The following is a 17,001-nucleotide window of genomic DNA, read 5'->3' as shown; positions in this document are numbered from 1 at the left end:
CTATTTGAGGGGAAATGATGGGATGATTTTTGGTTCCTTATTTTTTTTTGTTTTCCACAGATTCTCTGTGGTTTTGTAGTTTTATTTTCTTGTGCACTAAGCATATATACTTAAGTCTGTTGACTGTAAGCTGGGAACTGAATGTCATGGATGTTGGCATGTTTTTAAAAGACTAGAGAAACCTGTATGTTTTTGTTTGTGGTTTTTTTTTTTCCAGTCAACTGCCAATGTGGAAATCAGCTCAAAGTAAATAAAATTAAAGTAATATATGAAAATATACTTGCTTGAAATTGCCATGTTTCTCCTCTTATTTGAAAGAAAAATGTTAACAATGAGATAAATGAATAACAGGCTGTATTTGAGAAACTTTGACTACTTAGAATGGGAAAATGAAAATGCTAAATTGCCTGTAAAAATTCAGAGGGAAAGAGCTTAGCTTTCATTCTGTTTTTTATAAGCTGTTGGTAACTTAACGTGTCAAGAGCTGAAGTGTACCTAATTTTGAGTTATATAATAGTTGTTTGAAATTGTACCATCTTTCATAAGGAATTTACTTTTCACTATGTTATCTATGAAAGAGAATGCTTTCTACTGTCAGAATCAGCAGTGTGTATTTACTTTGGGGGGACGTTATAGAAAATACACCATTAAACCAACTACCTGATACATTGAACTAAACAGAACATTTCTGAAAAATTCAGCCCATTACTGTTGCATGTTTTTTCTTTTATATGTTTAGTGACAAACAAGAAACCAGCTCAAGCATCTATTACAAAGGTCAAGCAATTTGAAGGCTCTACGTCATTTGTTAGGAGAACGCAGTGGATGCTCGAGCAGCTTCGCCAGGTCAACGGTATTGATCCGAATAAGGTGAGTTTGAACAGTTCTAGAAAATGGAAATCGAGCTCTTATAAATGATTTGTGGAACAAGTGTCTTTCGTTATTCAAAAGGCAAATGGAATGATAATAGACAGGTTTAAGTGCAAATTCACAAACAAGAAATAAGTTGGTGGAGTACATGAAATAGACTTTAATGGGAAAAATGAGAGGAGGTCAAAGCTCATAATCAGATATTTCCTTTTTTCTTTCCAGTCTCCTGTACTCTTTTCCCTGCTCTGTCCTTTCTTTTAAAGAGAAAAATAAGATCTGTGTTTGCCTTGTCTTCATCTATAAACCTCTTGGGTTCCATTTTGGCATGCAGCTGTGTTGTAAGGGCGGTTAAGTAGAAGCAAAGAAAGGAGAGGTTTCTGAGGTTCAAGTTTCTGGAAATACTGTGAACGTTTCCCCAGGATAGTCCAATCCTCAGATCCCTCCACACTGATTATCCTTCTGTACACAGGGCTGTGGTGTACCTTAGCTGCCAGTGCCACATGACCACTGATTTAAAACAAAAATCAATTCAAACAAACAAAATTCAAAAAAACCCAAAACAAACAAACAAACAAAATCCAAAACCCAGTAAGTAGTTTTGGAATTGTTTTTAGAATTTTTGCCTCAAACATTCTGTTTTTTTAATGTGGAGTGTGCAGTCTGACTGGAGTTGTTTGGGAAAAATTGTACTAACATGCAATAAGCTTATAAATGCGTATCTTCAGTAGTCAAACAACAGAATTAGAAGGTAGCAATGTGACTAATATTGTGTAATAACAAAATGATTTACTGTGTTCATTGTACAGCAGAGTGTTTATAGCTAACCCCTCTTGACTTCTTCAGGGTTGTGCTCTGATCAGACAAGTAAGCATCTTAGTGGTGCACCAAATTTAGTACAGTCCTGCTAATAATTATGAAGTTCTTTGGCCACTGCTAAATGAAAAGCAGGAAGCAGAATTTTATTTGGATAAAAGGGACAGTGAAAATGAGTGTAATGACATAGATATGGATATAGATACAGATATTGCACATAATCTGCAAAGGACCTCTGTAAATAGCATCTGGAGACACACTGAATGTGAAAGTCCTATCAAGTTCTTCATTTTAGACTTTCAGACTTGTCTTTCTGTAGTTCAAAGTGTCATGGATTCAAAATAGAATTTACTGGATTAGTTTACAAAATGATTTTTAGCAAATATTGCAAAGTGTATAGCATCACTGCTTCTATAGAATCCATTTATTTTGGCAGCCATTGCAAGGTACAGAGCTGTAGGTTACTTGGTTCTCCTAGCGCTCTTTTGTTCTTGTTATCTTGAGACCTATACAACAATTTATGATAATAAATTAAATGAAATGAGTAGGGCTTACTGTTTATTTTATTTCTTTGGGTAAATGTAGAGGCCAGAACTACATTTTCTATAATGCAGCATGGACTGAAAGGCTTAACATATTAAAACAAAAATCCTTGTGTTAATATAGAAAGTAAAAGTAGCTATATACCTGTAGTTAAGAAGAATTTCTTATGACATTCCAACTTCTAATTATTTGGTCTAAAATATTCCTGTTTTCAGGTTCTTTTCTTTTCAGGTTCGTTTCTTTTCTTAGCTGTATATTCTTCATTAAAAATATATAAGAAAATAATTTCTGCCTGTGTTTTTATCAAAAATGTACAGGAGAAAAAATAATCCTGGGGTGATCTGGAGTTGCATGATTTTCATGGAGTTTTTTGTTTATTTATTTGTTTTTTCCAACATAATTTTTTTTTAATTTTTTTTTCCAAAATCATTTTGGAAATCTTTTTTCAAATCATTTATGAAACTGGAATAACAGTTGTTTATTTTTTCTTCTAGGATTCCCCAGAATTTGATTTAATATTTGAAAATGCTTTTGACCAATGGGTAGCAAGCACAGCTTCAGAAAAATGCACATTCTTTCAGGTTCTTCATCACACATGTCAGCAATATCTTACAGACAAAAAGCCAGAATTTATCAACTGCCAATCTAAAATTATGGGAGGTATGTCAATTGAAATTGGAGTATTCTGTGCATTTGGACATAAAATGATGGTTTGCATGTGGGTTATTCTGTGTTTAAATGTGCTTGTCTATACCTTGATATCATGAGTCTGAATATGCTAATCTGACAGTAATGAAATTGTAGGCTTCACATTTTTACCATCAAACATCACTTCAAATTCTTCCAGCGTCTTTGTGTTTCAAACATTTAGTTTAAGAGGTAATATCCAGTACTCCATTACAAGTCTCCTCCTACCCACAGCAGCAGAGGATTGCTCTACAGTGTAATTTCATACAAGTGTAACCAAAAGTGTTTATTACTAAATTTCCTATATGGGTTTTGAAATTTCATAGAATATCCTGAGTTGGATGGGACCCATAAGCATCAATGAGGCCAACTTCTTTAATTTGATTTTGACAGAAATCCATGAAAGGTTTTGTTACATTTCACAACTCCTTTGTATCCTAGACGGGAATTTCCAAGCTTAGAAATAAGGTTTTAAAAAAAAAAAAAAAGTAAAATCTGGTCACTGTGTTGTAGCTTTACCATCCACTTCCCAAATAATAGAAATTACTTTGGGAGAGGATTTTCATTTATTTAACTAAATATTCTTTAGGAATTTAAACCTTTAGGAGGGTAGGTTTTAGTTGTTTCCTGATTTCTGACAATAATCTCCTTTTTATCGTCTCTAGAACAGAACACTTTTAAAACCTCCTACACTTTGTCTGTTCTTTTCAGCTGGAATAAAACGTGTTTTTTTTTTTTCTCTTTCAGTCTAAATCTAATAATAAATCTAAAATTTGATGTTGCTAATCTGTTTAAGAGATCCACTTAAGGGTGGGTTTGTTTGTTTGTTCTCCCCTAGTAGACATCAAGTACAAGAACGCTGATCCTTACTCAGTTCTTTCTAGTAATTCTTCTCTCTTATAACACTAGTATATTTTCCTGCCTGAGGTGTATGAAATGAATCTTCTGCACTCACCTTTAGGTGTTTTTTGTTGTTGTTGTTGTTTTTTGTTTGTTTGTTTGTTTTGGTGGCTGTTACTTTCTCTTGCCAACTCTTTGCTCTAAAAACACCGAAAGTAAACTTGGAGAAGGAGAAATCATCTCCAGATGTGTTTTAGGTGCTGACAGTGATGCTACCACTAATTTTACAGTCAGAATTGTTCTGCCAGTCACCCCTTTTCTGTTGGTGTCCTTTCAAACTAAGAGAAAAGACACTGAATTTTCTTCTAAGCTTCCTTTATTTCTTCCTATTTCACTAACCTCCCTGTTATTTTCAAAAGCTTTTGATTTACATTGTATTTAGAACTTCAAAATGTATTCATCTAGTAGAGACATTCTTCCTGGACTGAGTAAAAACAAACAAATGATTACGATAGCAACATCAAAACATTTAGTCTGAAACCTGTAGTATCAGATATCTTTATGGAAAATAGTGATGTCACAGATTTCAAATTCATTGTGACTGGAAAATGTAAGACATCACTATAGCAGAGTATGCAAAAAAAAAAAAAAAAAAGTATAGATGATATATCTTGACGTAAACTAAATCCAGTTCTGAATTTGTAACTTTCCCCTTGCTCCTCCTAGTAATTAACCAAAGCAATAGATTCAAAGCGTTTTGAAACATCAGTGCAGTCAGTTTATAGATGAAGCATGTCACCTCATCCGCTGTACGATGGCAGCCCTTGTATTTTAAGTGATATTCTTTTGCTCTTTCTGAGGAATGTACACAGCAATTTCATACTGGATGGTTAATTTATCTTCTAATACTCCATTTTTTTGTTGTTTGTTTGTTTTAGTATTATTAGAACATACGCTTGTGTAATGTTATAGATATTTACATTATATATATATAACATGTATCTTGTAACTGTTCCTTATTTTCAAATACAAAAACCAACAAACCACTGAACTTTTTCCCAACTGAAACCAAAGATGAAAGTAGTTTTGAAGGATTTGTTTACAAGCTTAATGATTGAGTCTTGTGCCTTCCTAAAGGGCAGGAGTGAAGAAAGTGAAATTCATGCTATTCGTGTTTCTGCAGGAATTATGCAAGAGCTTAGTCTTAAGTGAATAGTTGTCATCTTCTATGGAACTGCAGACTGTATTTACTTCCTCATTTTAACTTGTCATACACACAAAACCTTGCTGCTAGTGGCCTGAATCTTCATCTCAAAGCTTTTTTTTTTTTTTTTTTTTTTTTTTTTTTGCTTTACTGTCTTTTGAGTATAAGAGTATAAAGTAAGGATATAGTATGTGGAGTTGGTCTAGAGTGTTTTCTGTAACATGATTAATGACATTAGTAATTACAGGGATAATGAGATCTAGTGAAAGTTGTAGGTGCTAATTCTTAGAACAAAGAAAGAAATTCAAATTTGGAAAGACTGTAACACGAAGATTCCTCCCAGTATTATCTTGTATTAAATATTTCAAGTTCCTCTCTTGTGGAAGAGACCTCTCTGTGCCTTACATTAAATTTCTAGATAATGCTTTGTAGAAGAAGAGAATGGCAGGCATTTGTTTGGGAGGAGAGAGTTGTCTTTATTATTATTATTAATTTATTATGGTAGGAAATGCTTTTCAATTCTGTATGTTTCTAATGAGTGGGTGGTGACATTGGAATGTATCTAATCTGAGGTATCATCGTGTTACACAAATTGTTAGTAAATAACAAAACTAATCAAAAACAAACCTAAGATAAATTCTGCGCCTGTAATGATAAACAGTTGCTGCCACCTTCAGACACGTACTAGAACTGCAGAAGGAAGCAGGACGGATGTAAGGTGATGATCTTGCAATTGTTTGTTTGTTTGTTTTAAGCTTTGTCCTATAAGCTGTAGTTATTCTGTCAAATTAATTAAAATATCCTTAGAAGCCCAAATAAATTATGTCTTTGCCTGTGTAACCTTTCCTCTAGGACAACTGACAAGTATTATTTGTGGATCACTCTTCTCTAAGAATATATTGCCAGTGTGAAAATGGTAATGAGTTGGGTTTTTTGTTTGTTTGTTTGTTTTTTGGGTTTTTTTTTTTTTTTGACTCGGCTTCAGCTATCAAGGAATAGGACTTCATGGTGCTTTCATTAATTCTTTGGGTTTAATTGAGGATGAAATTTCTACATGGAAAAGCCAATTTGAATTCAGCTTTTCTGTCATTTTTGAAAGTCAACTGAGGACTGGAAGTTTCAGAACATAGATTTCACAGAAGCTTTGCAGTTTGTTAGTAACTGTCAGCTTTAAAGCAATATAATTTGTTTGCATTATCTGGATACCTTTTATACATTAGAAGAGATGCTTATGAGTGATATATGGTGGGATAAGCCATTTGAGACCGAGTAAACGTGTACTGGCTTCCTTCTTACTGCTCAAGTCAAATGAATGACTTTAGAAGACACATGAAATTAGGAACTAGGATGGGAAGGAAGACTAAAGCTCCTCCTGGCACCTCTTCTTTCAAATGTCTGATACTGTTTTCACTTTTTACTGAAAAACTGTGTACTTGAGCAGTGTGACCCTTACAGGCTTGCATTTGTAAATTAATTCTATTACTGTGAATTAATGTGGAAGTACTGTGACATAATTGATCTTTGTATTTAAAAAAAAAAAAAAAAAAACAACCAACAACAACAACAAAAAAAAACTATCACTTGTTTTTGATAGTATTTTGTTATTTTAAAACAACTGAGCCAGAATGTAGTTCTGTGTTTTTCATCTAATTACTAATAGTAAATTTTCTGGTCAGTAAACTTTTGTTTATATTAGTTTAGATTGAAAATACTAACTTGGATTTGTCCTGATTCATATGAATATATTAAATTAGAGTATAAAACTAATTTCTCAGTTTGGAAAAGTGTAAGAAAATGAGTAATAAGGAATTGATTCAAGTTAAGAATTCCTTTGTTTATATCTGATCCTCAATGTGATAACATCCTGACCCAGCATCGATGCCAGTGTTTAATAACATCAACAGAAGTACATTGGAAACACAGAAGGTAATTTTTTATGAAATGCATCAACAATTTGTCAGTTTTACTTCTAATATTTGTGCAATGTATTTTTCAGTTTTTAATTGTTGATTTCTGTATTTTTATAATTTCTACAACTTTTCGTAAACTTTAAATTTCATTTCAGCAGAAAAAGGTGGGGCATCAGAACTATATGATAATATTGAACCCTAGAAGAAAACAAAGTTTTTGAATGTAACTGTTGAAAAATTATAAACAGTATCTCATCCTTTAAAATTTAACATTTATTATTAATAAGTAAGATTAAGACAAAGGTTGAGGTTAGAAAAGAAAAAAAGCACATAGCTTTGGCAAATCATTCAATGTGCTGCTTATGGAAAAATATTGAAAAGATTAATAAAATAATAATTATTTTCATCTGTAAATAGATAATGTACAAAGTTTGGAAGCACTTGTTCTTCTGGTCAATAAGGTATTGAGTATAGTAGGTATAGTAAGTATTAAACCTTAGGAGAAGTCTTCATTATGTGTATTCATTCCAGTTTACCTATTGTGATAGTAAGGCCCTTTGAGAAGGTGATAATATATACTAGTAGATAAAGCAGTAGACAAAGCACAAGTCTGATCCACTGTGACAGTTCTGTTTTCTTACTTGCGGTTCTTCTCTTCTTTGTAAATAAAATATATTTGGCTTATAATGCAATTCTATTGAACTGCTATACAGCATCTGTAGTACATTCCAGCACCTTTGAGCCCTATGCTTGTTTGTATTTTGTGTGTCTATGTTTTTGTTTTGTTTTTGTTTTTTCCTAAGAGATTGCATTTAAACTTAAATTATTACCTATTGTTGCTTGCAAGTTTCTATACTGTTGGTTGGGGTTTTTTGTTTGTTTGTTTTATTTAATTAAAGTTCTGCCTGAAATTGTTATTGTTTTATAATTAAAGTTCTGCCTGAAAAAAGCTTATGTGGAAGAAAATGAGCAGCATATAAAAATTAAATTGACAGAGAAATCAGTTTCTGAATGTCAGTCACAATAGAAATCTGATTTCAGGAGAAAGTCATGTCGCAGCTTCACCTACAACAATAAGCTTGTGTGGTTCCACTGCTGCAGTTCAGTGAACAGGAGATATCATATACTCCAGCTGTAAAATGTTGCTATTTTTCAAATGAAATACAACTGCACAGACTCACAAACTAATGGTGTCATTGATGAGAACTTTGTAATATCATTGAAGTATTCTTGGGAGTTGATATTTGCTGTATATCCCTAAAGAAAATTGCTGAAGAAAAATTAATTTTATGGCTATTTCAGAATGCTCAGTTTGCTCCGATGGTATTTTTCTAGGATACAATTCATTGACTTTATGTCTCTGTCTTCAAAGTATTTAAACTTGCTCAAAAATTCAAAACTATTGCCTTTGCAGAACCCTCACTCAGGAATTTGAAGTTCTCTCAAGTGTTGTCTTAAACTTGCACTTAGGGAAGTCATTGCCATTCTGACTTAACAGGTCATATAGTAGGATAAAGTTCAATAATACCCTTCAGATTTCCCCTGCCATCCTGCAGGAATCATAGATTCCTCTTAATTCACTATGAACTTCAACACACTTCATTTTTTTTTTTTTGAATTATATACTTTGGACAAAATACTGAATTAGATGCTTGTATTAAATCTAATTTGTTGTGTCTAAAAATCTCTGTACTTCAAAATAACATGCAATATTTGTCTGTGTTTTTCTATTCAAAGCTACTCTGAACCATCATTCACATTAAACAGTAGTAAAAGATTCATTTGAGTCAAATGAAGTTACCTACCCCACATCAAATCTGTGGAAAATAATGTAATAATTTTTAATTTGAGATCACTTCTTATTCTGGTACTGATGCTACTTTTCCATGCAGAGTCAGATTTTTACAAAGCTGAAAACATTGATCTGTGACTTGAGAGCACAGAGATTTTGATGTTTCATGCTAAAAGAGAGCACAGAGATTTTGATTGGTACATGCTAAAAGATGTGAAGTCTGACACCCTTATGCTAGCATTGCCACCTGCAGCTGATCACTTGTGTTTGATCAAATACTGATCTGCCTGAAAATTCTTGTTTTCTGTTCAGGCTCTGGCCTTTTGTTCAGTATGAATTTTCTGGCTGTGAACTTGGAACTTACAATTGCATATTCAAGGAATACAATGGAAATGTCCGTCTGTAGTATAGGAAACCTGCAGAGGTACAGCTAATCTTGGAAACTGTTTTCATGTAAATCAAGAACCTTGTACCAAGAAAATCATCAAGAGTAGTATAAGACAGTCTAGTATTTCTATGACTAAGATTTTGCAAGACACAGTAAAGAATTTACATACACATTCTTCAGGGAAAGGGAGTTATCTCTTAATTGAAAATTTAATTTTTCAGCATGTTTATCTCTCTCAAAACCTTCATTTTTTAATGGATATATTAATAGTGCAATGGCTTTGTTCCTGGGTGATGACATGATGACAGTCGACGAAACATGAAATAGTAAAGATGAAGTCATTCTTTTTAATTATAATCCCTGTTTCCAAATTTATGTTGAACTTTTAGTGACACCAATATATGCTAGTGAAAATTGTATGCGTGGGCATAAAGAGTAGATATGTCGTGTTACAGCTGGTCCTGTTCATAAATTTAAATTGATCACTGTTACTCCTTTAACCTTACTTTATTTAGTAATGCAAGTTCAGTTTTATTGCAGATCAATAGGAAACATAAATAGCTTGTTATCTTAAAAAGAAATTAATTATTTTGGTGTGATACACAGAGCTTCTTAATTACTACAGATAATCACAGTTATTTCCTTCTCAGAACAGAAGATAATTACTAAATACACAGACAATTAAAAATTAAATGCCTGTGTTTGCAAGTCAGTGACTGTAAAGTCTTACCACTGATGTACATATAAAACCCTGGGTTGAAATGAAATATTTTTGATATGGTTAATAGAGAACGTGATGAAATTTTTATGAATGTAAGTTAAACAGTTCATGCAAACTGCAGCACGGTATCTCAGGAGAGAAATTAGTTAATTAAATTGATCAATTTCCATGTTGATTGGTGATAGTGTCTGTATATCTTTCAGGTACTGTATATGCTGGATTAAGAATGCACTTTTTTATGCATGCTCTGTTATAGTTTTATGATCATAAGAACCAAAAGCCTAAATGAAGTTGACAGGAGCTTTGGTGCTTCCTAGAAAATGTTGTTTCTTCAGTGTTTCTCTTCATCAGGAATTAAGGCCTGCAGGATAACTGGTCTAAAGCACTCATAAAAAGGCTGCTGCCCTTCCACTGTTTCTGCACCTCTGAGCCTGACACATTATGTATAATTACACAAGTCACTAACTGAATTTTCTAAGGAAAAAGAGGAGTTTAATTCCAGAAGTTTAAGTTCTGCTGCAAAAATTCAAAACAAAATGTCTGATTTGCTTTAAAAATTAAAAAAAAGAAAAAAAAGGATTACTGAACTGTGTAACTATTAATTGATTTGAAAATCTGAATGTTAAATTCCTTTTTCAGATGGTAAGACAATTTCATATAATCCAAAATATGATAGAAAAAGCTGAATTAAGAGCTACCCCATTAAGCCAATCATTTGAGCAACTGAAAATAAATTTGTAGTATGTTTCTCTATTTTTAATAGCAAATTTTATGTTGAAAAATAATGAATTAAACTCACTGTCCTTCTTGATTTTAGTTTTGTAACAAAATTGACTTAAGCATACACATTTTGCTAATATTAGAAATTAACATTAACATTCTACTTTAGATCATACTCAATCTGAATACATACTTTTCCTATGTTATCTGGCAGTATTTATTTGTTCTACTTTGTGATTAAATACTACTTTAAAAAATATATATATACTATTTATTAAAAAATACTATTATATAAATAATATATAAATTGTATAAATATATAAATAAATATATAAAAATAGTATAATATATAAATAGTATAATATACTATTTATAAAAAAAATACTATAAAAAAAAAAGCTGTGTGTTTGCACTTAATTGTTGTCTGACAAGAGTAGTTTCATATAATGGTAAAATACTGAAACTTTTCTGCTCTCTGTTCATGTTTATTTAAGAAAGAAAAGTCTAGAGTCATAGAACTGATCCCAGCGGTTACATAACTATGAAAAAATGAGTCTGCTTCAGAAACCAGAAGATTTCTGTATAGACTAGAAAACAGAAAACAGTTGTATGTAGAGTACATACAGTGAAGACATTCAAAATCTGTGAACACAGGATCTTGCACCAGGGGATAATGCAAGTGGCCTCCTATTAAAAGTAACTCAGACCATCAGCTCATCCATATCCATATTTTGCTGGTGTTTTTCTCCTCTTGCAAATGTTACAAAATCTTTCCTGAGAAGAAGTTATGTGAAAAGTTTTTGAAAACTTTATGTTGAGCAGATTCTGCATCTGACCTGAAGATCACTAGAAGTTCTGAAATCTTTATGGAGAGGAGGGGGGGGGGAAGTTAATGGCAGTTTTTGCATGTCTACCTGTTTATTTTTTGTATTTTTTAAAGTGGTTCTGTGCACATCAGTTGGTTGAAATAAATTTTAATTATTTTCTTCTTAGGAGTTGCAGTTCAGGCAGTTTTGGTGTTCAGTCACAGAACTGACTTCTCCAAAAATTTGGAATGTTGGTAATTACTTCCTGTAAAGCAGCTTGAAAGTTTTGCAGCTTATAAGAAGAATTTTATGTGATAGGAATATAGTTCATAGGAATGCTTCTCCAGTCAATCTAGTACAAATATCACTATTTAGACTTACTAATGTATGAACAAAGTATAGTCAATCATATCAGAAACCACCTACATGTGCTCTAGAAATAAACTGATGGAATTCAGTAGACTACTGAATGAGTTTCTGTGTTGCTCATATACAGGATAGGATTTTTTGTTAGTTTGTTTGCCTACTTTTCAGGTCAGCAATCTGTTAACTTCTATTCTCCAACAAGTTTTAAGACTTTAGATGATTATGAGTTTTATGAAATTCCCCACATACTTTGCTTCACTTGAATTCAGTGGAAGTCTTCTGACTGCATAAAGAAACAGCACAATTGAGAGCTTTTAAAAAATCTTATCCCAGAAAACTAGCACTGGTTTGTACAAGAGGTACGAGAGACCTTAAATCACTCCACAAAAAGAAGGAAACTATTTCCAATGCAGTATTGCCTAGTATGCGTGTTTACAGGAAATGTGACCTGAATAAAAGCCAAAATAAGCTTCCAAGAAAAATTAGTGGAACTGGCTTTAAACAAGCAAGCTATGAACAAAGTAGCAACTGACTGAGAAATGTTGAAGTAAGAAAACATAAAGTATTTAAAGTGGTTTGACTGATTTTATAACCAGACTTCTCAGAGACTAGAGACTACTGGAGAAGATGAAGTTTCACTTATGTCTTAATACATGGCAGCTCAAGATATTCTTATGTATTAACGTCTTTAATTATAGTACTGATTTTCTTTTCTAAATGCAGCTCCTTTGTTCTGTGCAATAAAGAATTCTGTAGATGTTCCATATCTTATACACATTTAATTTTTAATTACTAATGTGTGTAGCACTAGCAATATTAATAGACATGTTATCAGGAGGTCTCAGCTTGGTATTTCTATTATTGATTCATCTTCCATGAGGCAGCATATGTTAGAATGTTTGGTCCCTCCCGTACCTCCATATTGTGATAATAGTTCTGGTTTAGTTGATTAAAATTGCAAGGTGGTTATTTTTCTCAAGAGTTTATATGTGTATAGTTTGCACTGTTGTTTCATAGGCTATCTGGAGCAAACTCTGGTTTCACTACTCAGTGTTTGTTTGCTGTTTCTAAGGGAGACATCAATTGATCTTTTGTTCTTGATTTTCCTAATGAAACTAGTAGCAAAATAACCATTCAGTATAGTGTTTGGGTTTTATTTATTAACCTGAGATTATTGTTAAGTAGTCATACCTCTCAGATTAATAGTAAAAGCAGTAGGTTTGTGTTGATTTAAAGTTGTCTTTGTATGTACATAACAACAGTTATAACAAAAATTTACTATGCTGCTCAATTGTAGATTTGAGTGTTAAAATTGCTGTTGAGCTAATTCTATACCTTTACTGGCGTAATGAATTTAAATGTTACATATTTATGTTTAATGCTGTGAAGAGACTGTGTGAATACAATATTCAGAGGCAGTTCAGAAAACTAGTAGTGATGATGTGCCCAGTGGTTAATACTCTACCTACTCTACCTGTATTGATTTTCTGTCTCTCACAGTGACTTTGTATATGTCTAGATAAGTAATTCTTGTAAGGTAGATTAAATTTTTAGAACTGCTTTTGCAGTTCTATTGGAAGACATCACAGAATTTTCATACAACCAATTTGAGGAAAGCTGATATTTTTTCTAGTCCTTTTGCTGAAAAGGTTAAAGGATAGAATGTACATTTTTGTCATATGTGTATTTTAATACATACCACTTCATATTTAAAATTTGCAACACTGTGTGAGGAGTTGTCAGTTTTTAGTGTTGTACTTATAAACATTCTTCAGCAATTTCTCCACAAAAGCTCTTCTGTTGAGGAGCAGTATATAAAACATAGTGACTGGAGTGAATGTTTAGAAGTGGTAAATGGAGAGGAGAAATTCAGTTCTGTTGAAAACTTGAAGAAACTGCTATGCTGTATTCCAGAGAAGAAAAAATTAATTAACAGATTTGGATGGTAAAGCTAAGGGCTTAGATGATATTAAACCTTGCTGTAACTTAAAATATGAACAGTTAAATTCAGTATGTTGTCTCATGAAATCATGACTAGTACTTCTCCATAGACAGGTAGATCAATGTGACATTAAATGACTGCAGCAACAGTGTTTGGATATACCTGTATGTGAAAGTTGATTAGGATGATTATATAATACCAAAGAAAGTGGTTGAATTTATAAGAAGCGTCCTTCACAGGAATATAGATCCTCAATTACAGATACATGTTGGGGGGAGAATGGCTTGAGAGCAGCCCTGAGGAAAAGGATTTGGGAGTGTCGATTGATGAAAGATTCAACATGATCCAGCAGTGTGTGCTTGCAGCCCAGAAGGAGAACTGTATCCTGGGTTGCATCATAAGAAGTGTGACCAGCATGTCAACGGAGGTGATTCTGCCCCTTTGCTCTGCTCTCGTGAGACTCCACCTGGAGTACTGTCTCCAATTCTGGAGCCTCCAGCACAAGAAGGCCATGGTGCTGTTGGAACAGGCCCAAAGGAGGGCCACGAAGATGATCAGAGGGCTGGGGCACCTCCTCTGCAAGGACAGGCTGAGAGAGCTGGGGCTCTTCAGCCTGGAGAAGAGAAGGCTCTGAGGAGACCTTATAGTGGCCTTTCAGTACCTGAAGGGGGCCTACGGAAAAGCTGGGGAGGCACATTTTGCAAGGGCAGGTAGTGACAGGACAAGGAGAAATAGCTTTAAACTAGAAAAGGGTAGATTTAGACTAGATATTAGGAATAATTTATTTACTGTGAAGGTGATGAGACACTGAAACAGATTCCTCAGTGAGGTTGTGGATGCCCCCCTCCCTGGAAGCATTCAAGGCCAAGCTAGACAGAGCTTTGAGCAACCTGGTCTACAGGGGGATATCCCTGACTGTAGCAGAACTAGATGATCTTAAAGGTCCCTTCCAACCCAAACCATTTTATGATTCTGTGAAATAGTGTGACTGTTTCAAAGAAAGTTACTCTATATGAAGATGAGTGTTTGAAAGAAGCTGTGCATTTGTAATCTGTGTAATGGATTTATTCGAGTAATATAATATAGGAGCATAAGGCTTAAAAAAGCAACAACTCATAGTTAACCTGTGTCCGCTGCTTCGTTATACTCTCCAAATATTACACTGTAGTATGGCATTTTTTTTGTAGCTTACAAATAATCTGGTTTCATTGAATACCATAAGTAATCTCACTATCCAAAATGTGACTAGATGATAAAGTGGCAAGTGATGCATTCGCGCTAGGACATTATAAATGAAAACACTTGTATTTAATGCAAAATGTGTGTGTGTGTGTTCTAACTGTTTATTTTGATATTGCAGGAAACAGCATACTCCATTCAGCTGCGGACAGTGTGACAAGTGCAGTACAGAAGGCAAGTCAGGCTTTGAATGAGCGTGGTGAAAGACTAGGTCGAGCAGAAGAAAAGACAGAGGAACTGAAAAACAGTGCTCAGCAGTTTGCAGAAACTGCACACAAGGTAAGGTTTTGGTGGAATAAGGTTCTCAGTAGGTAAAAGTCATACATTCCTTTGTTGAGAGGGGAGGAAGGTCTTGAAAGAATTACAGTCAGTTGCTGTTTACAATCTCTTTTCTATCTCAGTGTCTGGATGGAGATAAGTGCTGTCCCTCAGGGGTCAGTGCTGGGACGAATACTCTTTAATATCTTCATCAATGACATTGACAGTGGGGTTGAGTGCACACTCACCAAGTTCGCTGATGACACCAAGCTGTGGGGTGCAGTCAACATAACAGAAGGACAGGATACCATCCAGAGGGACCTAGACAGGCTTGAGCAGTGGGCCCAGGTGAGCCACATGAGGTCCCTTCCAACTCTAAGCATTCTGTGATTCTTTGTAACTGTTAAAACTGTTTAAAAAAAAAAAAAAAAAAAAGGGGGGGGGACGACAACGACTTAGAACTCAGAAAAAAAAATAACCTGTTTGATGTACTGGTAGCTAATGCTAAATTATGACATGGAATTTCTGGTCAGTGATTAATTTCACTAACTCCACTTTAAAGCACTTGTACAGTTCTAGTTAGTACAAAGAATGTAAAATTTTTGACTTTTAGCATACCTTCCTTGGGCTTCCAAAACCTACGTATTTGTTGCACGAGTCTGGTTTTGATGCTAAAAGCTAACCAAAGAAAGAAACTGGCCTACATCTTGGTAGATAAAACATTTTTGGCTTTACTGTACTTATGCCAAACAATCCTTTAGGATGAGTTGTGCCAGGGGATGTACAAGTTGGATATTAGGAAGCATTTCTGCTCACAAACAGTGGTAATGCATTAGATTAGGCTGCTCAGCAAAGTGGTGGAGTAACTATCCCTGGTGGTTTTGAAGGAAAGTGTGGATATGGCACTGAGGAACAGTGGATAATAGTGGTGATGGGTCGACAGACTAGATTATCTTACTGGTCTTTTCCAACTTCAGTGATTTTATGATTCTTTATTACATTTCTATTACATCTAGTTCAATCCAAAATCTTGGATTGTTACCTTTCAGATCTATACAAATCTCTCTCTTACGTAGTCATGAACACAGAACAACTTAATCAAAAAATAGTTGTCATTTTTTGAATGCAAAAAGACGGTGTATTTTGCTAGGAAGACTTGATTTCTGGCAGAAATGGTGAACACTTTGAAGCAAATCAGAGTTTGTGTTTTGATTGCCTTATAACAGCTAAAGGTTTCCTTCAGTAAAGAATAAAAATTAAAATTGTCAGCCCATAATTAATTTCAGCACTATAGTATTATGACTGAATAAGAATTTATCTTACAGCTTAATTTGTACATGTCTGGATTTTACTTTGGCTATGTCTCAGGCTATTTTAAGCTATATACAACCTCATGCAGATGGTGGAAGATTCGTGGCACAGGAATGATCTTTCTAGCTTGTTTAAAATATATCTCAGTCACCTGATGGCAGAAAAAAAAAAATTAGTTCACACCAGAAACAGTATACCATTCAGAATGAGCTCAGTTACATAAAGTCTTGAACGTAGTTCAGGGTAACTATCAAATTCTCCTCGTGATACTTTTTTCTTAATGTTTTTTCTCTCTGAAAAATGGCCCATGCTGGTGACTATACAGAAGGTCAGATTCTGTATAAAAATATTTGCTGTCAGATTTGCCTACTAAAGAATAATTTTCCTGAAAAATCTCTGATTTTTAGAGTGGAGAGAAGAATGTGTTGGTTGGACTTTTTACGTGTTGAAATGTTTATCCAGTATATCTCTACAAATCAGAGTTTTTAAAAATAGTGCTTGAGTATAAAAGGTTTCTGTCACTTGAATTTGAGTCATTTATTGGTCAAAGCTTCACTGTCAGGAAATGAGGAAATTTTAACTGCATGTACT

General features: G+C 33.8%; 1 protein-coding gene across 8 annotated transcripts in view; it reads left to right on the top strand.

Annotated features, from left to right (window-relative positions):
* STXBP6 (syntaxin binding protein 6) overlaps nt 1–17,001 on the top strand; it is a 79,328-nt gene that overhangs the window by 58,721 nt on the left and 3,606 nt on the right. For all 8 annotated transcript variants that reach the window (XM_015287352.4, XM_015287353.4, XM_040700980.2 and 5 more), the window contains 3 exon segments: nt 740–870; nt 2,721–2,886; nt 14,963–15,120. In XM_015287352.4, coding sequence (XP_015142838.1) covers nt 740–870; nt 2,721–2,886; nt 14,963–15,120 — 455 coding nt within the window.

The sequence above is a fragment of the Gallus gallus genome, chromosome 5 (assembly GCF_016699485.2).
Source record: "Gallus gallus isolate bGalGal1 chromosome 5, bGalGal1.mat.broiler.GRCg7b, whole genome shotgun sequence".
Lineage (NCBI taxonomy): Eukaryota > Metazoa > Chordata > Aves > Galliformes > Phasianidae > Gallus > Gallus gallus.
This window is presented reverse-complemented; position numbering and strand designations above follow the sequence as displayed.